Source organism: Mastomys coucha, unplaced genomic scaffold (assembly GCF_008632895.1).
Source record: "Mastomys coucha isolate ucsf_1 unplaced genomic scaffold, UCSF_Mcou_1 pScaffold22, whole genome shotgun sequence".
In the NCBI taxonomy this organism is placed as follows: Eukaryota; Metazoa; Chordata; class Mammalia; order Rodentia; family Muridae; genus Mastomys; species Mastomys coucha.
The window spans coordinates 153182403-153206614 of NW_022196905.1; the positions used below are offsets into that span (position 1 = coordinate 153182403).

Genomic DNA, 24212 nt, shown 5'->3' on the forward strand with positions numbered 1-24212 from the left:
CTCTCTCTCTCTCTCTCTCTCTCTCTCTCTGCTCTGCTCTTGACTGGATATGATGTAACAGATGCTTGAGTTCCTACCTGAATTTCCTTTAAACAATGCCCGTTCCACGTAATTGTAAGCCTCCTCCGCATGGCTCTCGTCAGAGCATTTGACCATCAGCAATCTGGGAAAGCTGGTAACATCTATCTTTCTACTTAGTTGTTTTTATAGGTGAGCTCCTCTGGGCAGGTGCAAGTTCATTCAAGTGGTGCTGTCTTTTAAAGGACACACCTGTCTCTTAAAGAGCTAGATTTTGTCCAATTGGGCAGACAGACATTGTTTGGCATTGTGTAGTCACTCTGAAGTAAATAAGAAAAGGAAGGGAGAGGAGTCATCGTGACAGAGTGTGCTTCCTGTGGACCACTGTATGGTGCCTTTTACCCTGCAATAAACTTTTTCATTAGGCAAAAACATGGTTTTTAATTGAAATTAACAATTGATGTATATTACCTAGAAAAAGTAGAGGTTTCTATATAATAGTTTTATATCATGCACTTTGATCCTATACATACCTACCTCCACTGCCCTTTATCATCTTTCTTATACATCATGTAACAGTTTCCTCTAAGATTGGAACATTCCATCCTGCAGGAAGCTACCTAAACAGGAAGGTAAATATTCAAAATAGCTTCAGGAAGTACCAGAAACTGACCAAATTCAGTAGGCCCCTCCCTGCTAGAGTAAGCAATAAAAGCTGAGAGCCCTTCTCAAACCAAAGGAAGCTATCCTGGTTTGAACATGCTTAGCACAGGAAATAACACTATTAGACCTCTATGGACTTGTAGGAATGGGTGTGGCCTTGTTGGAGGAAGTGTGTCACTGTCGGGGTGGGCTTTTAGACTCTCCTCCTAGCTGCCTAAGAAGCCTGTCTTCTCCTGTTTGTCTTCAGAACAAGATGTAGACCTCTCAGCTCCTCCGGCACCATGCCTGCCTGGATGCCGCCATTCTCAAAATGATGATAATGGATTGAACCTCAGAACCAGTAAGCCAGCCCCAATTAAATGTTGTCCTTTATAAGAGTTGCCTTGGTCATGGTGTCTCTTCACAACAATGCAAACTGTAACTAAGACAGAAGTTAGTACCAAGGATTAAAGTATTGCTGTGATAGGCCTGATCGTGCTTCTGTTTAGAGGAATGTGGATTTGGGGACTTTAGAAAGTAGTAGGGTGCTTAAGTGAGGCTTAATGGGCCATCCCTGTAGGAATGTGGAAGACAATGGTGCTGAGGGGGATTTGAACTGTGCAGACCTGGCCCAAGTTGTCCTAATGGAGAAGAATTTTAGTATGTGGCCTATCGACTGTTCTTGTGATATTTTGATGAAGAATGTGGCTATTTTTTACCCTTGTCTGAAAAGTCTACCTAAGACTAAGGTGAAGAGATTTAAATTAATTGCTTTGACAAAGGAAGTCTCAAAACAGCCTGGTATAAATTCTGTTGTGTGGTTACTAAAGTTCACTCTTATTAAGAGCAAACTTGAGAAAGAGGTATTGTAAATAAGAGAACATCTAATTTAAAAAAGAACATTTGGATGAAAAGGATCAAGTTGAGAAAGGAAAAATAAAAAATGTGTGATTCAAGTATTAAAGGGGTACCAGGAAGCAGAATGGAGCTGAAGTCTATATTCAAGGAGAAAAATAGATTAAGGGACTGTGTTCTTGATGAAAGACCCCACCCTGCTAAGTTCATTATGCCTTTGTAGTTGAACAAGGGACTTGGTGATTGTTTTCATCTGGAATGAACTACAATCCAGAAATGAAGAACACAACTGTGACAACAGATCTGCAGGTTGGAAGGCACAGGCTTTTGATCTAGATCTTGAGGAATAGTGGCCATGAAAAGCTTAGGCCCAGGCAAGGCGGTGCATATCTTTAATCCCAGGAGACTGGGGCAAGCAGATCCATGAGTTCAAGGCCAGCCTGGTACATGCCTTTAATCCCAGAACTCAAGAGACAGAGGCACGCAGTTTTCTGAGTTCAAGGTCAGTTTATAGAGCAAGTTCAAGGACAGCCAAGCTTATACAGGGAAAGAGTTGGAAAACAGAAAGCTGGTGATAATGTAATAGAACAAGAGGGCCATGTTCCAGCCCCAGTAAGCGGTCAAAATCAGCACCTTTGGCTAGGTGGCTCTGGCTTTAGAGTCAAGGATAGAAGGGACTACTGGGACAACTGATGCTGGTTAGCTAGAGCTAAGAAAATATCAGTGATTAAGAAGAGACAATATCACTGAGGTAAAATTTTCTTGGAAGTGTTTTCTGAGCATGTAAAGAGGCTGTGTTCCAGAGATAGCCAATGTTGTACCGCCTGCTAGAGCTAAACTTGGTAATGTTTAAGAATCACCCAGGTGGTACGGGTGTTGAAGTTATGAAGGGGTCATGGAAAACAGCTGTGGCTTGGCACTGTGAGAGACCAGGGAAGGCCACTGGTGAAGGTACAGCCTCAGTTGCAGTTGATGGCTGAGGACTGAAGGAATCAGGCAAAGAAGTTGAGGCTTGGCACCATGAAGAGAGCCTGTTGGCACCTATGAGAGGCTATTGGTGAAGCCTAGTTGCAATGGATAAGTTCAGCGTATTGGAGATGCCAGTACCATGGGATGACCACTAAGAACAGCAACAGCAGTGGAGTGGAGTCAACCAGAGCCCAGAGTGCTGCAGAGGGCAGAGCTGGGATTGAAGTGACCTCCTTTGCAGGAGCCCAGAAGTGTCAATCCCAGACACAGGACTAAATGTATTTTGCATTATGCTATGTTTAGGCATTGGCTCCATAGACTCATGTATTTGAACAAGCCTATGGGGGCCAGGAGGTGGAATGAGGTGGTTTGAATATGCTTGGCACAGGGAATGGCACTATTAGAAGGTGTGGCCTTGTTAGAGGAAGTGTGTTAATGTGGGAATGAGCTTTTAGACTCTCCTCCTAGATGCCTGGAAGCCAGTCCTCTCCTGTTTGCCTTCAGAATAAGATGTAGACCTCTCAGCTCCTCCAGTGCCATCCCTTCTTGGATGCTGCCATGCTTCCCACCATGATGATAATGGACCGAACCTCTGAACCAGCCCCAATTAAAGGTTGTCCTTTATAAGAGTTGCTTTCATCATGGTGTCTCTTTAGAGCAATGCAAACCCTAATTAAGACAGAAGCTGAGTTTCAAAGAAGATTCTCAGTGGAGAAAGGCAGCAGAGAAGATTCTGAGACCAGATCACCTGCCTGAAAGAAGCAGAAACCACTGAGCTGCCTGCAAGAGGTTTAGACCAACTAGGGCACCTGGAAAGGACACTCTTTAACATCTTGAGCAGCCTTCAGGCTGTGCGCTGAGCTCCATTCCCAGCTTTGTGAGCTGTCACCCATGCTGGGGGTAGGCTTTGGTGATGCAGCTGTCTTTGAGTCATTCCTGCTTTATAAGTAACCCCAATAAAAGCAACTCAGGATTCATCAAGTTGGACTTTGATGGTACCCAAACTTTGGCCTGTCATGGATCCTTGATCTGAGGTGACCAGATGTGTGTGTTGCATCTCCCCAGAGAAGTTTTGTCACACAACAGGATGTAGGTTCTTTATAAATAACCCCCTCTTTACTTTTGTGTTATATGTGTTTGTGTGACTATGTGTTATAATATATATGTGCTGTATACATCATAACATCATACCATATATATAAATATAGATTTCACATATGCATATTTATTATATTTAGCAAATATATATATTTGTCTTCCTGATTCTATCATATTTCACTTAATTTGGTGATCTATCATCCATCCATTTTCTGAAAAATAACATACTTTATTTTATACCTGAATAAAACTCTTATTTGTGTGTGTGTGTGTATATATATATATATATATATATATATACATATACATATACATATATATATCTCCCACTTTTTAAATGTTCATTAGATGGACAATGTAGGTAGTATTCCATAGCTTAGTTGTTATAAATAGCTAAAATGCAGACTTCTGTATCTCATGCTGCAGTAGACTTCTTTGTGAATATCCCCAGGGGTGATAACATATTTTAGATGAGCCAAGGGAAGCCCAGGGTCATTTGGTGGAATGGAATAAAGTTAGCATAAAGTTTACAATAATAAATTAGCAATTCAGTAACAACTAATTAGCAAATAAACAAGTTACTTCCATTTACTACAAAATACCTGCAAATTTCAGTATAATCTGGTGTTGATAACAACTACAAAATACATTTTAGATACGAGGTAGAAGTACGGTCTGATTTTATTATCTGTCGACTGTCCATTTCGGCTTATAGAAGCTGTGTGTTCTCCACAATTGACAGTGTGCCCTGATTATCCTGTGTGATGTCTGTCTCCTTGGCAATAGCAACAGTAACAGGACTAGTTTGTTATTTGGGGAACCAGTAATTATTTTCAAATATAGATTTTCCTTCCCAAGCAGGAACAGACTGCCTCTGTACTTGTCCCCACCGTGGACAGGAATAGTTTAGTTGGATTTGAGGATAGATTATAGATTTGGGAAAATGTACCCAAGATCCCAAGTTAAGGGAACTAGAAAGAAACAGGAAGCTGAAAAAATGTTTTGAGCTGTCTGATGTTTATAGGCATGGAGAGCCACCTTCCATCTTGTAAACAGGGAGTTATGTGAGTGCTCATCTGTCTCAGTGTCTTTTTGAGTCTGGCTTTTCTCTGTCATTGACATGATTGCCAAAGTAATGGTCAGGGCACACTGGGAAACTGTGTTGCAGGAGCAAAGCTCTGTGTGTAACATTCTTTTCTCATGAACCACTCACAATTACATGATGGTTACCTTGTTTATATTGGACTCTGATTGGTTGAAATGTTACACAGCCGACCAGATCCAGCTTGAAGGGCATTGATGTTGATACATAAAGCAGCAGCACGCATTAGTGGCTTCCTTCCTCTTTCAAATCTCACACTTCAAATCTTCCTGATTCAAGGGTATATGGGTGTTCTATTGCAAGTTAAAGCTCTTAGACAGGGAGACAAGCTTTCCATGTGAGGAACATTTAAGAGTTCCAACTAACACTGCGAAGACGCTTGGCTTTCCTCACACCAATACTGAGTGAGGACAGCTGTGTTCATCCTTCAGGAATTTCACTTTATAAACTACTTACTTCACTGAGCCAATATTTTTCTTTTAGATATATTATGCAGTTTATTATGAGTAAATATTCTTGAGATCTAAAATGTGACCATTCTCAGATTACTCATCATGGTTTTGTATATCATTGTGTCATGATTTCTAGAAATACCTTCTTGTGGCTCAGTCTTTGATGGGTTCTGCTGCCAACTTAGCTGAGAAGAAAACTTTGTTAAACATTATATATAATTTTGGTTGTGGGAGAGGGAGAGGTATTTTTTTTCTTTATTTTATTTTATTTTTTATTAGATATTTTCTTTATTACATGTCATATTTCCCAGTTTCCTCTCCAAAAAAACCAACCAACCAAACAAACAAAAAAACAAGAACAAACCCCTATTCCCTCCCCCCTCCCCCTCCTCGCCACCCCACCCTCTCCCGCTTACTGGCCCTGGCATTCTCATACACTGGGGCACAGAACCTTCACAGGGCCAAGGGCCGGGCCGGGAGAGGTATTTTTAAACCCATGAAATACTAAGCACTATTAATGAATTTCACAGTTGTTATCAATAGCTGGATAGTGGATCTCTAGAATGGTATGGCTATATATCTACGCTTTTGGGAAATACTACAATTGTCTGAGTTTGGTTCACTGTGCAGCAAATATTTTATTGCACTCCTATAGATATTATAAAATAAAATCTGTATTGAATGACTCTTATAATAGAAACTGAAAAAAGTTTAATGGTAGATTTCAAATTTCTTAAAAGAAAAAAATGTATTCAAGAAGCCCCAAGACCTTCTTGACCCATTGCTACTGATGAACTGACTCATTTGATGAGTATACCTGAGATGCTGGAACTAAGCAGCCAGTTTGATAGCCTGTTTTCATCTCTGAGGAGCACTTCTTACAACAAAATTTCTCTTCTAAGGATTATATTTCTCATGATACATGCCAAACTATTTTTTTTCAACGTGTAGGCTAGAGCCAAATTTTAGTTCAGCCAAAATTAAATTATGATATTTTCCTACCAGTTTGGTGGTGGTGGGTTTGAACAGATATGTTTGGTAGGACACAGATATTAGGGTTGTGGCATTGGCCTACTGAGCTTAAAAAGAAAGAATCAGAAAGTAATTCCAATAGGAAGTTCTTGCATCTTGCCTTTATTACCTTCAGCTAGTGTAAAATGCTCTACCAGTGCCCTCCTGTTCCCAGCTGTCTGATTGCATTGTGTTAAAACCAACAGTGCTAACACTACTAACAGGGTTACTTTGTAGGTTCCTACAGGGGTATAGATTTTAAGATTACATCAGCATTGGTTCACTTAATCATCAGGCACACACACACACACACACACACACACACACACATACACACACACACACACACGCAGAAGGGGGATTTATTGGGAAGGGGAGATGGCCTCATAGGAGAGGGCAGAAGAAGGTAATCATCAGGTGCACACACACACACACATACACACACACACACACACACACACACACACACACACACACACACACGCACACGCATGTAGAAGGGGAGGTGACCTCATAGGAGACAGCAGAAGAGGGTCATGAGTGAATGTGGTCAGAGTCAGAATACACAGTATATTGAAAAGTGACTTTACAATACTCATTACTTTGTACAATAAGTAGATACTAATAAAAAACTTGATTATTAGTTCTTTAAGTGGTAGATGGAGCGGGTGGTGCAGTCTTGGATGGCCTGCAATGTACTGTGTAGACCAGGCTGCCCTTAAATGCATAGAGGTCCCTCTGCCTCTGAGTACTTTTTAATTTTAATTTTTTAATGCATGCTTAGATTTATGATTTGCATTTGGAAAAGCATTTACTGCTTCTTGTAGTTCTCCTAACACATCAGCAGAAAGGGCCATTTTCTTTTTTTAACAGTTGTTCTTTGCTCCCTGGATATGTGTGGTTTGACCTGATAATTCCAGGAGACCTTGTTGACTGTGCAGCCTCAGAAAACCTTACATCATATTTTAAATGTTTTTGTGTTTGTTTGTTTCTTTTTTTGGGTGTTTGTTTGTTTTATCTTCCATCCAAAATATTCTGCTGAAAAAACTTGATTTTGACTCTAGGACAAAATAGAATTTACCCTCTGGTCTCTTCCTGGCATCTCCGAGGCTCTGAGAAAGCTGTCTGTACTCCCTAAAGCCAGCCTTCCAGCACCTGAGTTTTAGAGTTCTTGCCGATATCAAGACAGAATACACAATACGTCTTAGGGTGGTACTTACCACTTCTGCCTGTCAGTAAATCCTGGCAGTTAGCTTCATTTTCAAACGTAGCAAAAATCATATTTTTTTGTAGCAAGTTACTATTTAAAGTTAGATTTTTCTTCAATGAAAATTATTTTAGAAAATCCTTATAAACATAACTCTTCAAGTTTATGGTCTATGTAAAAACCAAAGGACCTGCCTGGGTCTACACCAGCTCTTTGGTGTGTGTTATGGTTTCCAGTTTAGCGTTTCCATGGAATTTCTGAATGTATGAATGAGCGGCTCTCTGACTCATGTGCCCTCTCTTGGGCTCTTTTTCTTATGTTGGTTTGTCCTGTCCAAGTTCAATGTGATAGTTTTTGTTTGTTTCATATTATTATATTTTATTTTGTTATTTTTTTAAAAAATGAATGAATGAATGAATGAAGACCTAGCCAATAGGGTAAAAGTTAACAACTGAGGTGTCATTTATACCTGCTCGGAGAGGGAAGGTCAGTTTTCTCCAAAGAAGTGACACTTGGTATGTCAACCATTCCGGGTAGGCTTCAAGTTTAGGAGTAGCTGATGAACACAGAGTGGACACCATAGCTTTTTTGTGTTCTTTTTGGTTACAGCTTGCTGGGGTTTTTGCTTGTTTGTTTGTTTGTTGTTGTTTTCTGTTTGGTGTTTTGTTTTGTTTTCTTGATTTTGAAGGGTTTTTATTATATTGGGTTAGTGGTTGGTTTTCAGTTTGGGAGTTTTGGTTGTTTTGTTTTGTTTTGTTTTTTCTCTTGAGGAAGATATTAAAGTTTGGTGGGAGGGAGGGAGAGAGGATCTGGAAGGACTTAGGGGAGAGGAAGAATATGATCAACATACATTTAAATGTATTAATTGTTTTATTTTAAATAATAAAGATATAAAAAGTCAAAATCAAAGTCTGCTTTAGAAATATCTTAATGGAGCTGAGACTGAATGGTACAGACGGCCTCTCATGGCATTTCCCAAACACTGAGGCTTCCCTTTGGGTGTCAAGAACTCTATGTGTTTAAAGGGGTCAATTCCACAAAGACACCATGGGGACACACCATTTTGTAAGCAGTGTGAAGCTGTTAGTGCTCCTAGAAACACAGGGTTAGCTATGTCTTCTCTCTTCTTCATGGCCTTCCTGCTTCTGCCAATAACTAAAATACTGTGGTTTTGTTTGTTTGTTTGTTTACTTTTCAGTCATTCAAGACTGTCTGCAGCTGATTGCAGACAGCGACACACCGACTATACGAAAAGGTAATGACCGGCCGTCCTCTGTGTCTGCTTAGGACTCAGCCCACCGTGGCTGATGCTTGTGAGTCTCAAATTAGCTCCCTTCCGCACCCTCCAGAGTTCTTATAACACGAGCCTTTTCAAACTGGCTAGGGGACAAGCAAACACACCATTATAATAACACAGTTAACACATGACTTCAGATTAAATTTTAGATAATCAGAACACGTTGAGTTTAGCTTTTATTGTTTGGGGAAGTGTTGGCTTCTACAGAGACACATGGCTGTCTTCACATGTCTGCCTGTACCCCTTGGCTGGAGATCCCCTCAGGGAATGGAAATGAGGCTGCCTTGTCCTAAAAGCTGTAATTTTATCGGTTTTTAATTTCCAGTGAGAACTTAATGATGGATTATTTCCTCTTCAGTGTGCAATGCTTTCAATTTGATTTTTGCTTTCTTGAATCTTTTCTAGTTTTAATTTTAGAAAGAAAAAAAAAGTAGTTTCTCTAATAGTAGCCAGACACAAAAATACACTTTTCACCCCATGTACCAAATAACACCCACAGTTTTGTGCCAGAGGAAAGGGTGAGCACAAGGGCTCTGTTGCTAACCCCCTGAGCAGCTTGCTGTTCCCTGCATGATTTCAGAGCCTCCTGAGGCTCTGTACCACCTTGCTAGCCTTGATGTCCTCCTCCAGAAAAACCTTTCCTCTCCCTAATTTGGTCCAGTTTCTCATAGATTCGTATAACCACGCCACTCTTGCATGCAACAGAACCCTGAAAAATATTTGGGAAACATTGATGCATTGCAGTACCTGACAAGATAAAATAATTGGTGAGCAAAAATGTTCAAGGAAGGAATGATCCAGCTAATCTGCATATTTTATCTGCAGTTGTCTTTTCATTGGGGCACACAGAAATGAGCAGCATCACTGGTTTTGGCCAACTGGTTTTGGCCAGCCAGTTGAGCCTTTTTCACAGCGAGTGGCACATTGTATTTTGCTGCATCGCAGTGACTTTTTCTTACGAATGTATCATTATTCTTTGTTGCTATCACTCTCCTCAGGCCCTGCCCACCGTCCCTCTCCTGCTTGAGGATTTGCTTCTTCCTTTCGGTTTTCTTAACACATGTGTTCCCATAAGTTTTCCTTCTCCCTTTCTACAGACCTCCTCCTTATTCATAGTCTGCTACATTTGGCATGCATGCACATACACATACATGTGAATACATATGTACACATGCATGCGTACTTGTGCGCACACACACACACACACACACACACACACACACGAATCATGCCACATTTGTCTTTCTAGGTCTGTGTCTCATTCAAGACAGGGACCTCCAACCCCACCCACTTTCCTGTGAGTGTAAATAATTTTCTTCATCTTACAGCTGGATAAAATCAAACTGTGTATATGCACCGTACTGCCTACTTATCTGTTGTCATATTTATTCAGTTTACATACAATGACTGAATCACTGAGAATATTGGAGTGTTTGTATTGAAGAAAATGTATGTGGACTTTATTTCAATGGAGTTTGACCACTAGTGACTAATGGGGAGAAAAGAAAAAAGAAGGAAGCCCATGAATTGACAAGTAAGCACTCTACAAGGACAACTGGGAAGTGAGGGAAGCAGAGCCAGGGCAGGGATTGGGGATTTCTGAGTCTTTTGCATATCAATTCCCCCGCCCCCCAGCTGGAGTTTAGACCATACTTGATGGCCAGGGATGGAGAAACAACTTAGGGTGGATAACATGTGCAGGTTGGCCTTTGCAGTGAGTCTCAGGTTCTATTTTGCATTTATTCTTTTGTACATAATTTTAATGGTGTTAAATGCCAATCTAGTACCAGTCCATCTTTAAAGCTATGATTGCTTACAGCTTTTGTTTCCAAAAACCATGTTTACAGCATTCAGACATCAACGACTGATTTTTCTAAGAATAGAACTCAAGCCAGAAGACCTGCTTAAGGACTGAAGACAACATTTAAGATGATGCTTGGGAAAGATTTGCTAGACACATTTGTTACAAGGGAAAACAAGCCTAGATCCACACAGAACATGGCATCCTCTTTGTTGTTGTGCCATGGGTGCAGGCCTCTGGGCCTGGGCTACAAGAGGCCAGAACTCCGTGCCTTGTATGGGCTGGTTTTGGCCAGCCAGTTGAGGCCAGGAACACACACATGAGAACGGTATCTAACTGTACCATGCACTGGTATTCTAGGAGGAGTTGAGCAGACCTACATGTGAAGAAAGTTTATATGCCACGAACCACTGCCCCTTGCCAAGGGCAGCAAGCCTTTCCCAAACAGCTAGATAACATGTCTTATCTTACTGCTTAGCCCATCACCTGGAGTCTTAGAGGAAGCGTCTTAAATTCTCCAGAGCACAAAAAGAGGGACAATTCGCAGTTGATATGCAATATGCCCACCGTCAGTGATGACCACTCTCTGCTGATCCAAAACTCCTGGAAAGGAACTCATGCTTCTTCTTATCCTGAGTATGGGTGTGATGGTTCGGGAGCACAGGCTCAGGTTGCCCCAGAAACGTTGCAGTGCAGAAAGCTCCATGACATCTTTATAGCAGCAGAACAAAAGGCAGTCAGTAGTACATCAAAGCATTTTTCAGATGCTTTGCTAAAAGTATCAGGTAATGTGGTGGCAAGGAGGGGGGAATTAGCTGTTGACTTTAGCTTCTTAACTTTTGGGTTGATGCAAAGAATCTTTTGTTAACACATCTTAAAGGTTTTGCTGGATTAGCCACAAGGACGGAGTTTAAACACAAAAGGAGGCAATGAATAGATAGAAGGGGCTAAGCACAGTGTGGTTTGTTTGCTGCTGTTGCTTACCTGTCCATTGGGAACGGCCTCATTGGGCTACTGATTTACACTCCCCTCTTGGATTATGATTGTAAACATCACATTTTACTAAATTTGGGGTGTCTTTTTTGGGAAAATCTTCTACTATAATACTTAACTACTCTATATTTCTTAATTGAGCTATTTTTCTCTTTTCTGTTGAGATATGAAATGATAGTGTAGATGAAAAACACTTACAAAAATGCTTGATTTGTAAATATTTTCCCTTACTTTGAGGATTAGCTGCATTTTATTTTATTTTATATTATGTTAGAGATGGGAGCTAACTCCTGAGAGCTGGGATTACAGCCATGGTGTTACCATGTTGTTCAAAAATATTTAATTTGAGGAAATCGCATTTCTTTATTGATTCCCTTTTGTTCCTCACACTTCAGTCACTACTGTTGATGAACGTGTCAACAAACTCAACATCACAATCAACACTTATGCTTTCTCCCAATGATTGTACTTTTTCTTCAAACCATTTGTACCTATATGTAAGTCACTGGGTCATTTTTGCCAGTTTTCTGTATGGTGTAGACAGTGGCTTGCCATCACCCAGAACATGTGGATACCTTGTTAGTCTAACATTATTTGCTGGGGAGGATTGTGTAGTCCTGGCACACTTGTGAAGATCAGTTGGCACAAGAAACATGGCTTTAGTTATGCACTAAGTATTCTGTTGGTTTATAGGCCTGCCTTTGTGACAGAACACAGCAGTACTTCATCAAGTTTAGCTTGGTAAACGTTTAAACTTGGAGAGTTAACTCTTCAACATTGTGTGTCGTTTCAAAGGCTGTTTGGAGTCTCAAGAATCCTTGTCAATAATAAATGAACGTAAGGTTGTTTTTTCCATTTAGAAAAAGAACCACTGCATTTGTGGAAAAGCTATACTGACTCTAGAGAGTATCAACTAATACTACCATCTTAGTATTAAGGTTATCCGTCCATGAGCATGAGGTATCTTCACATGTACTTATGCCTTCGTGTTAATTTTAACAATATTTTATAACTTTTGTCATGTGCAGCTTTTAACACATTGAAAAAATTTATTACTAGCCATTTTGTTCTTTTGAATTCAGTGTTAGTTTAGGTAGCTGTAATAAATTACTATAGACTGGATTGTTTAAGCAATAAGTTGTTTTCCTACAATAGTGGAGGCTAGAAAAGTCCAAGGCCAGCTACCAGGAGGTCTTTTTGTATTTTGTGGTGGTTTTCTTTTCATTAGGACCTTGAACAATGGATAACAGAACCAAGATTACCTCATATCTCTTTTTTAAAAGATATCCATACCAAGCTAGGCAGTGATGGCACATGCCTTTAATTCCAGCACTCAGGAGCCAGAGGCAGGTGGATTTCAATGAGTTCAAGGCTAGCCTGGTCTACAGAGTGAGTTTTGGACAGCCCAGGCATCACAAAGAAATCCAGTATCTGAAAATCTAAATAAATAGGTAAATATATAAACAAATAAATAATAAATGTAGTATGTATGTATGTATGTATGCATGTATGTATGTGTCATAATGCTTTCTGGAGGCTCTACCTCTGAAAAACATCACTGGGACATAAGACTTAGCTTGTGGGTTTTGGGAAGACATGAGCTCATTGCGTAACAAATGATATCCGAAGATGGAGTTGTCTACTTCAGTTCTACATTTTTCCTTCTTGACTGAAATGAAAATGACTTCAGGAAGCTGACACTTTGTGAAGCAACTTAGCTAAATCCATTTGTTAATTTTGCTGGGTTTAATATCTGCTCTGCAGATCACTGTTCTGTGTGACAATAAATGGTTCTACTTTTCTTCCTTCAGTTGGATGCCTCTCCTCCTGTTCACTTTGTCTCCTGGCTGCTATAGCGACAAGCCCAGTGCAACACTGGGCAGCAGTAATAAAAATCCTGTCCCTGAACCTGCCAAGGAGCATTGCGCGTAGTTCCATGATTAATGTTTGAGATAGAGTTTCTTGTGGTTTCTGGCTTCAGGAGATTCTGGCTTCACAGCATGAGTTAATAACTATTCTGGTTTCTAGAAGAATTTGAGGAAGTTATTGGAAGTGTCTTGTTTATATGTTACCATCCTGGTTCCCTTCAGTTGCATAAACATGTTTAATAGTTCCATGTCTGGCATTTTTGGGGGATGGTTTCTGTTAAGATTTTATTTTCTCTTGAGGTTGGTCCATGATTTGTTTATAGTTTTGTTTGGCTTTTAACCTTTTCTTGAAAATTAGACAGTTTGGAAATCAGATACCCCACCTATCCCAGAGTTTTCTGTGTGTTGCTTTCGTCAGCATAGTTATTTACTTGTTTAGTTGCTTTTTAGCTACTCTCCATGTATCCATCTATCCATCCTTCATCCATCCATACTTATCATTTGTCCACCTATCCATCATCGATCCTTCACCCATGTATCCATCCATCATCCATCCATACTTTTATCCATCCATCCATCCATCCATCCATCCATCCATCCATAATCTATACTTCCCTCCCTCCATACTTCATCCATGTATCCATCCATCATCCTTCCCTCCCTCCTTCTATCCATCCATCATCCATCCCTCAATTCCTCCCTCCATCCATCCTTCATCCATGTATCCATCATCCATCTATACTTTCATTCATCCATTTGTCCATCATCCCTCCCTCCATCCTTCATCCATGTATCCATCCATCATCCCTTTTTGCCTCCCTCCCTCCCTCCCTCCTTCCTTCATCCATGTATCCATCTATGCATCTATGCATCTATGCATCTACTCATCTTTATACACATTACATCCATGAAGTCTGCCCTGTTGTCTATGCAGTCAGCCTAGTAAGTGCTTCCCTCTCTGTAATCCTAACCTCAATAGTTATTAATCATAAACACTAGAAGCCTAAAGAAAAAAGAAACCATCCCCTTGATCTTCACAAGTTGGCTTTGTACTTTAGCATTCCTCTCATCCTAATGATTTGGCCTTAGCTGTCACCTCCTGCTGGCACAGAACCCAAAAGTCAGCTAGAGATGTGGGGTAATTCGCCTTAATTGTCATCTTGAAACATCTACAATCACTTGGGAACAGAGCATCAGTGAGGTATTGCCTACCTTGGAAGGACAGCATGTCTGTAGGAGATTCACTTAACTGATATGGAAAGCCACAGTTCAGTGTGGGCAGCACCATTCCCTAAACAAGGGGTTTTGAACTGAATAAGAATGAAGAAATTGAAACATCCAACCATGCATGCATGTATCACCGTCTTCTCTTGACGAAGGATGTAACGTGATTAGTTGCTTCAAGCCCCTGCCATTATGAATTTCCTGCAGTGATGGACTTATAACCTGGATTTCTATGCTAACATAAACACTTTCTCCCGTCAATTGCTTTCTGTGAGAATGTTTTATCACCGCAGCGGAAATGAGACTAACATAAAGTGTAAGCCCAACGTCCTCGCAGGGCATTGTTGAGTTTGTGTCTGGACCTGGATATGCTTGTTGCTCTCCAGACTCCCTGACTGTGTGTGGCATCTTTCAAGGGTACACTTCCCCAAAGGCCCTTGCTTCCTAGTTCCAGAATGCTCCATAAGTCATCTGGTTGCCCAGCCTCTGTCTCATGCTTCTGGTGCTTCAGGTTGTGAGTTTCCTGGAGTTCTTTTGTCTGGTGCCAGCCTAAGGTGCTTCTTTTATCTGAACAGAGTCTCCAAACACATCAAAATGTACAGCTTGGGATAAGCTATCTCGGTGGGTAGAGGCACTTGCAACCAACCTGAGTTCAATCCTTACAACCCACAGTGGAAGAAGAGAACCAACTTTCACAAGTTGTCCTCTGATCTCCACATGTGTTCCCTGACACACATCACACATGCCTGAACACACATGCATGCATGTACACACACACACCACACACACATACACACACACCACACACACACACACACACACACACACACACACACACACACACACACACAGAGCTATACTGTTTTATCACTATGGGGAGTATAGTAATCTCCACAGAAGCCAGTGCCTACTAGGAGCTCAGGACCCAGTTTCCGTGGCTCCTGCCAAAATAAAGACTGGAGTATGGTTAAGTGGGTAAGAAGAAAGTGGGACAGTTCTTTACCATTGAGGCTGCGAAGCCTGTGCTACTTCACTGACTCCACTAGCTGATGGAAGCCTTGGTTAGGAGTCACACACCTAAGAAGCTGAGTCTCTCTATTTTGCTAGCTCCATTGTTCATTGGATCCTGCGATTTTCTACCCAGCTGTTCTTTCCAGTAACTTCCCTTCCTATCTTAGATAAAGTTGCTGGTCTTGACATCTGCTCTCCCAGTCCTCTACCATGCATTTTTGGATGGTAATGTGATACTTCTTAATGCTGGTTTGTATGCTGTTGAGATATTTAAAGTTCTGTTACTTGATCTCATATCACATTTGTTGAGCTGTTACAAACGAAGCAGCTGGAGGATTTAAGATCAATGAATCTTCACTTCCATTTGCCAACACATTGGTTGTATAATCTACCTTGTGATGGCTTACTGTACACTTCTTCATCTCTGTTTCTACTTCTACTGTACACTTCTCTATTGAGCCATTATTTTGTTTTACATATTTTTGTCTCTATTTTATAGGTTAATATATTCAGCCACCATGCAAATGTTGGCTGTGGTTTTTCTCCTACACATCTGTTTGCTTGAGTTTTGTTGTGTTGACTAGCAGAATGGGCTACTGAGGCAATGAACGCTCTTCTGTGTATGTATCACTGTGCCTTTTTCCTTTTTAAAACTTTTAAAAATGTTTATTTTATTTCATGCACATGAGCATTTCTCTCTGTGTATGCTGTATGTATGTATGTGTGTATGTATGTATGCGTGTATATATGTGTACCATATGCATACCTGGTGCCTGCAGAATTTGGAAGAGGGCATCAGATTGCTTAGAACTGAAATTACAGATGGTGGTGAGTTTCCATGTGGTGCTGGGAATTTACCCTGGTCCTGCACAAGAGCAAGTTGTGTTCTTAATATCTGAGCCCCAATGGGGTTATTTCTTTGTACTTAAAGGGCACATAGTTAGATTTAATTTTCAGTTTTACCATTCCTTTACCCAAGGAGTTTAATTGTGCTTTAGGGACTCACCTCCGTGCCTTGGTGTTTTCTGCTCTTGACACAGAACCAAGGCAAAAAACCAGTTTCTTCTCCAAAGTGGCTTTACTTTCCCACCTGACTTTGCAAGGGACTCTTTCCTTTTATTAACAATCTCCTTTGTTTTTTGAGGTTATAATATGATTGCTTTACTTCTGCCTTTCCTTTTCTTCCTCCAACATCTCCCACACCTGCTCCTTGCTCCCTTTCAAGTTCATGGATTCTTGGTGTGCTTTCTTTCCTTTTAAAACTCTTCTTATGAGTCTCTGGGTGGACTATGATGGTAGGGAGAGTAATGGCTGCGAAAGACAGCCACACCCCAGTCTGTAAGGCCCCTGGTTGAGTCCTTCTGGGAACTGAACTTAGATAGAAACAGGTCTTGGGAGATTATGGGGCTGAATGGATAGGCGATGTACAACCAATGGAGTTCTTCAGTCATTAACTTCATGGTGATTTGTTATGGTGAGAATGGGAAGCTAACAGTGCTACCTGAGTCAACTTCCCAGCATGTCGTAGTGCACAGAAGCTGTAGGCTACTCCTCAGTCTGATCTCTTCTTCACCTTTCAGGAGTCCAGTTTTTGGGGTTTTGTTTGTTTGCTTGTTTGTTTTTTCTTTTTTTTTACATTTCTTTTTTTTAATTGGATGTTTTATTTGTTTACATTTCAAATGTTATCTCCTTTCCTGGTTTCCCCTCTGCAACCCCCCCAACCCATCCCCCTTATTCTGCTTCTATGAACGTGCTCCTTCACCCACCCACCCACTCCCACCTCACCACCCTAGCATTCCTCTACACTGAGGCATCAATCTGTCATAGGACTAAGGACCTCCCCTCTCACTGATACCAGATAAGGCCCTTTCAGCTCCTTCAGTCCTTCCCCTAACTCCTCCATTGGGGTCCTGTGCTCAGTCCGATGGTTGGCTGTGAGCATCCCCATCTGTATTGGTTAGGATCTGGCAGAGCCTCTCAGGAGACAGCTGTATCAGTCAGGAGTTCAGTTTTATATATGCTTTTATATATGAAATCATTCACCCCCTAGTTCTAGTTTGATTTATTTCCCAAGGCTTTTATCCTCCCCCCTCCTTCCTTCCTCCTCTCCCTCCCTCCTTCTTCCTCTCTCCTTGCCTATACTGTTCAACAGAGCACAGGTAGGTTGACCAGACTGGCTTCAAATTCCCAATGCTCCAGCCTCAGCCTCATTTTTTGTGGGGTTACAGGTGTAGGAAACAACCCCCTGCTCACTCTTCCAATCTATGTTTTGCTCAGAATCTCTTTCTTGTAAAACTTCCTTTGTATCAATAAGTGAGTTTTTCTTTTTCTAATTTTCCTGATTCCTTGAGCTAACAGCAATTTTTTTTCCTGGATTGTCTGTAAAAATGCTTTGGAGTGCGTATGTGTGTGAAGGGCTCTTTAACCTTTGAGGTAGTCTTTAGCCTTGTGAGGTTTGTCATTGGCAAGTTTTACATTTAAAAATGACTTATGTATGCATGGCTGTATTTACTGGTTAATTTGCGTGTGTGTAGATATACAATGTGTGTGCACCTCTCTGCGTATGTGGTAGCCAGGAGAGGATGCTATTTTCTCCTGATTCCCACAGGACAGGGTCTCTGCCTCAACTTTCCCGAGTTTTCTCTTGGTTAGACTGTAAGACAGCAAGCCCAGTGGGCCTTCTGTGCCTTCCTCAGAGCTGGGTGCCTTCCTCAGAGCTGGGGTTACTAGTCTTTTGGAGATGACCAGTTATGGCTGCTGGGATCCAAAATCCAGTTCTTATAATTGTTCATGAAATACGCTTTGCTGCCATCTCTGCAGCCCACACCTCTCATTTCCCTCTCTCAGCCTCGGGGCCCTTAGTGACTTCCACAACCTTTGCTGCTCTCCCGAGGCCTGGCAGCTAAGTTCTTATCTCTCCAAAGCAGAAAGAGACAAGGATTTCCACTCATTGGTACCTGCGGTCTTTTGCGCACTTATATCTTTCAGCACAGTCATTTCACAGAGGTCAAGGAGAGAACCTTAACTCCCAATAGGCTCTGAAGAGGGCATATGTACACGTTAGGGCATGTGTGTGAATTATCTTTACATATCGATACTGATGTTTTTTATTCCATTCACATTACTATATGTTAACATAATTATTTTCAGGCACTTTAATACATCAATGACCTAAAACTGAGTTCACACACTTTACATGAAACAATGTCTCCTTTTAGCAGACAATAACAGCAAGGGTCAGGACTCCTGACACCAAATCCCCACCCTGTTTCACAAAGGGAATGAGGCATGTGAGCTTAGACTGTCTCTCAACAGAGTTGCAGCAACAAAACCCAAAAGGTAGCACTTTTGTTTATCTGTAGTCTAACTACTATCCTGAAGCTCTAAGCACGTTTTAAGTGGGCCATGATATTTATACCCCAGTTTACAACTTGGAGCTGTTAACATGTCACTTGGTTTGCTCTCTTAAAGGATTTAAAATTAACTCATCAGCAAATGTGCCAGGCTCTGGTGGCATTTGAAAGAACAGTCGACTTTAATCAATTCTGATATGGAGGTTATATATAACCTGTGATTGTGTGTGCCTGTGTATTGTATTAAGTGTTGTGTGCACCTGTGTTGTGTGTACCTGTGTTGTGTGCAGTGTTGTGCACCTGTTTTGTGTGCACTGTGTTGTGTGTACCCATGTTGTATGAACCTATGCTCATATACACAGTAGAAGAAGAACATGTAGAGTGAATGAAAACAAACACACATGAGCTCTATTTTCTTAATAGGGTATTTGACAAAAAAAATAGCTACAATGTAAAGAGCCAGTAATGAAATTTAAATTAATGTAAAACCAAATTCAGTAAGTAAATGTTTTGCCCCAGAATATTTAAAAAGTACTTTAGAAATATATGTTTTACTTCACTCTGGGTATCTCTGCCCATTTTGTAATGGGTGGTGTTTTATTTTCCAGAATTTCAGTAGCATGTTTTGCCAAATGTTTTACAAAGACAAGCAATTGCCTGTGCCTGATTACCACAGCAATCATCAGTTTGAATTATGTTTTACTTAATGTAGAACTTACTAATTCGGTAATTATTTGATGCATATCTGCTGTGTGATAAAAATTGCTGGGAAAAAAATTGTGGAATAAAAAGCCCAAGGAAATGGTAGGTAGACAAACAAACTGGCCTGACCACGGAGGAATTAGAACCCCAAGTGGGGGAAAAGTCCTCTATGTTCAAACTATCAACTCATTCTTAGTAAACCATAAGCATAATCACCTTCGACATAATCACTGTTTTTTTAACTTTTATAGCAAAACTTTTTCTCCATTGTTTGATTTGGTTTTGTTTGAGACAAGATCTCTCTATGTAACCCCAACTGTCCTGAAATTTGCTATGATAGACCAGGCTGGCCTTGAACTCCCAACTTGGGGTCTAGAGGTGCATACCATCATGCCAGACTTGTAACAGTCTTTAGATTCATCCTTAGGTTGTTCAGTACTCAATGATCTAACACACCTTGGGCACATCATATCATTTAAACAAACAAACAAACAAAAACCCCACTGACTTGTTGGAGACTTCTCACTAGGACCATGTTGCACACAGAGAATAAAGAGGGCTTGCCTTCGATATTTGCATTTGATGTGACCTGCTTCTCTGAGCCTGTTATCCTGATGAGTGCTGGGGGAATGTTTATTTAAGAAAATTCTTGGAATTCCTACTAGAGAAGAAAAGTGTGGTGGTCATCCCTCTTCTACCTCAGAGCCACTCCACTCTCTGAAACACATGCAATGGAAGTAGCTCTAGGGAGTGAGTGAGTGCACACAAAACATAGGCTGAGGAGAAAGAGCACCCATGATGCCTCTGTATCTGTCTGCCCATCTCCAGCACTGCCAGCACCCACTCCGCTCACTTTCCCCCAGGATCTTCCCCCAGCCCCCATCCTTCCCCCCAAGATACCCCCCAGCCCCCATCCATCTATGGTAATGCTTCCTCGAGGAGCCAGTTTAATGACCCTTACTATGACCTGAATTCACCGTGGTCTCTGCTTTGCTTTACTGCTGACATTTTTAACTCCTTCAAATTTTCAGAAGACATGTGCTTCTTGTTTAGTGTTCTTCTGGTAAGAGCCTTATTTGAATCAAGAATATAAATTAGTACATTTCTAAAAAATGCTACATTGTAGAAAAATATAGAGGCCCCCCTACTCAAGAAATTAAAAATAGAACTTCAGTATGATTTAGCAATTCACTTCTGGGCTTATAGATAAAGAAAACTAAATCAATATTCTAAAGATGCAACTGAATCCCCAAGTTCACCGCAGTACTGATCACAAACACCAAGAAATCAATTTGATGTCCATCACCAGAGGAATGAGTAATAGAGATATGGGCATGGAGCACTGGTTGAACCTGTAAGACAGACACAGAAATATAAATGTCACTATGGTATCTCTTTTGGACTCATTTGATTGGTTTGGGTACCTGCACCCCTTTTTTGCTTATTGAAGTGACATTTTAAGACTGGCTTAGTGTTTCCCATTGTACAAGAACAGTCTGGCACGTTTAGACTTTCCACACCGTTGCTTGCTATCCTGTGCTCAGTGTGCTGTGGCCCTAATCCTCTGCCAGCTGTTTCCCTTCATTTAGTGTAGAGCTCCTCTCATTGCCTAGCCTAGAGGCTCAGCCTGATGCCAGGGTTTGCACACAGCATCTGTGCACACTCTTGTATTGTAAACTCTTCCTAGGAAATGTATGTTTGTTCTCTCTTCCTGGGTGCGAGCTCTAGGAAGCACCTTGCTCCATCCTGGTCTAGTGGCTTGATGCCCTTGCCTGTTGTCCTTTCTGCCCTTCCTTTCAACCCTGAGCACAGTGTCTTCCTGTCACTCCACATGGATTAAGGAAATGTCACTGTACTGAACCCCCTTTCAGCTTCTGAATGCTGTCGCCTTGGTACACAGGTTCTGAGCAGTTTCTAGAGCAGGACACGTCCTAGTTGCTGTCTGCATTTCCAAGTGGTGTTCTACAGCCAGGCTGGGGGTGGGCTTACTTCCTCCAGATACACTTTGTTAAATTCTTCACGGAATCACTCAGGAGATAGAAGAAGACAGTCTCCCAGTGTGCTGTGCAGAGGAACAGGTATTCTTTCTTTCAGATCCTTCCCATAACCCAGCCTTGATAAGAAAATAGCCAGTGTTCAGAACAAGAAAAGAAAACGTAGGCAAACCTGTGGAATGAGGTTTCTTAGGCACCTGCACCCAGGTTCTCCATGCTAAACCATGTTTGGCAGATAGTACAATGGAGAATAACCCTCCTCCTTCTCCTCCTCCAACTCTCCCTCCTTTTACATTTTAGAATATACAATCAATGTGCTCTTTTAAATTTAGTGGGAGGGAAAACTGCTTTTCACGGTTTACTGTCTCATGAGTAATTTTCTCTCTCTGCTGCAGGAACTTACACATTTGTTCCATGGCTTCTCAGCTTTAAAAGAGGAAATGCCTTGGAGGAGAAAGAGAACAAAATAGTGGTGAGGCAAACAGGGTATTTCTTCATCTACAGCCAGGTAGCGTCAGAGTCTCCTCCACCCCTGGTCTAATGTTTTCACTGTCTTTCGCGTCTAGTAACATCCTGGCTTGTTTCTCAGGTTCTATACACGGACCCCATATTTGCCATGGGTCATGTCATCCAGAGGAAGAAAGTGCACGTCTTTGGGGACGAGCTGAGCCTGGTGACCCTGTTCCGATGTATTCAGAATATGCCCAAAACACTGCCCAACAATTCCTGCTACTCAGCTGGTATGTAGCTGTCCTAAGACCTGCTCAGCAAGATGATGTAGCTTATGCTGAGGATTCTGAGTCCCCCAAAAGGGCTGCTTTGGGATCTTAATGGAAAGACCTTCTGCCATAGACTGTGCTGTTTATTTTGCAATAGTTTGTGTTAACTGAGAAAACTGATATCATTGCTAATGGTCATACCATTTTTACAAAAATTACAACAGAGATGTGTATGAAGAGGCAGCTTAATAGTGAAGAGCATTGGGTGTTCTTCCAGAGGACCTCGGCTTCATTTCCAGTACCCACATGGCAACTGCCTGTACCTCTAATAGTCCTAGGGGACCTGGCACTCTCTTATGGCCTCCTTGGGCCCTATACATGCATAGTGCACATAAAGACATGCAGGAAAAATACCAATACACATAAAAAATAATTACTTTAAATAAATGTGCTTTAAAAAAAGTTAAGAATGAGTGTCACAGAATTTGACATTGGAGCAATTTTTATTTTTCTCCTACTCTTTTCTTCTACTCTCTGGCATATTCATAGCTGATTAGAATGATTTCTCCCACAGCTATACTCTTTAAGCACCACTTCTGTGGTATCCCTTCTTCATCTAAACATGGCTCCCTCTGCTTTTCTGTCATTTTCTGTGTTAGCCCTACCGAGTTTAGTTAGGGTTGATTCATGAGCCTAGGAGGAAGGTTATTTGCTGCAACCTGGGCAGGTTTTAGTGGTTACTGGAGAAAATGGCACTCCTCCCAGAAGCCATGGAGCGAAGAGGCTTCACAAGCATGAAGCAAAGCCGAGGGCCCCGATCTTGTTCTGCAGCTGTAGAGGCAATCACACCTGCAGAATGTCCAGGAGAGGGCCAAGTTGAAAGTAGTTAGTTGCCCTTATAAGAGCAGCAGCAGGAACAATATCTGCTCGCTGTCAGATGGAAACCTGAGAGAGAGCCCTCTGGGGTCTCCTTTCCTGTTCAATTCTCTGGCAGCTTCACCATCTAGCAGTCATGATTCCTTAGTCTTGTAACCTTCTCATGTCAATCTGAGCCACAGAAATGACATGACAGGACATGACATCATGGCAGGGCATGACAGGACATGATATCATAATGTAATACATCACATCACAACACAACACAACACAACACAACACAACACAAAGTTCCTCAGCTCCTCAGTCTCAAAGCTCCAGCATGCCTGGTTCCACAACATTAGCACGGGGTAGGAAAGATCGCTCCTGTGGGTCCTGAGTGCAAGGATGGGCATATTGCAGAATGGCTGTGTTAGGTCTCATGGTTAAACAGGTAGCCTCAGATGCCTGACTAGTGGGAAGCTCAAAAGGGCAGCAGTAGTGTCAAGCACAGGGACACAGAAGCATAAGGGAAGGCACGCTGTACCTGTTCCAGCCTGCCTACACTGGAATTCCCAACTTTCCTCATTTTATTTCAAATTATCAGCACTGGTCTTAAACAAACGGTATTTCCCTTGCACGTGTGTATCTCTCTGATGCCTTTGACAGATCTATTCAGAACCCAAATATCCTCTCTAGTCTCAACTACAGTTTTCACTGAGGGCGACGTGAACCTCAGGGCTGTGAATCACCCTAAAGGCCATACACAGTTCTACTGCAGAGGCCATGGCACACTGGGTCTGCAGCCCCAGTGACTTCCGTGGCCAAGAGAAATTCTGTCATGTTGAAAGTCCCTCATTTTCATAAAGGATCCTGCCTCTGTGCCCAATACTGACCAGCATTTTGGTATTGTGAAATATTTATCCATGGCAAAGTCTCGCCACTCCATCACTCACATTTGGTGTAGGATGTCACAGCGTCACAGCTGATACTCCTCAGACATTTCCACTCCTTGGGGTTTCCCACAGCTCCCTCCCTCAG

At 41.5% G+C, this 24212-nt stretch overlaps 1 protein-coding gene across 4 annotated transcripts in view; it reads left to right on the forward strand.

Annotated features, from left to right (window-relative positions):
- Tnfsf13b (TNF superfamily member 13b) overlaps positions 1-24212 on the forward strand; it is a 33919-nt gene that overhangs the window by 6443 nt on the left and 3264 nt on the right. Inside the window, exons 3-6 of one of the 4 annotated variants that reach the window (XM_031338994.1) lie at positions 929-1021; positions 8553-8609; positions 21993-22105; positions 22187-22337. In XM_031338994.1, coding sequence (XP_031194854.1) covers positions 929-1021; positions 8553-8609; positions 21993-22105; positions 22187-22337 — 414 coding nt within the window. The remainder of the gene's footprint in view (positions 1-928; positions 1022-8552; positions 8610-21992; positions 22106-22186; positions 22338-24212) is intronic. The other 3 variants (XM_031338995.1, XM_031338996.1, XM_031338997.1) reach the window with 3 other exon arrangements.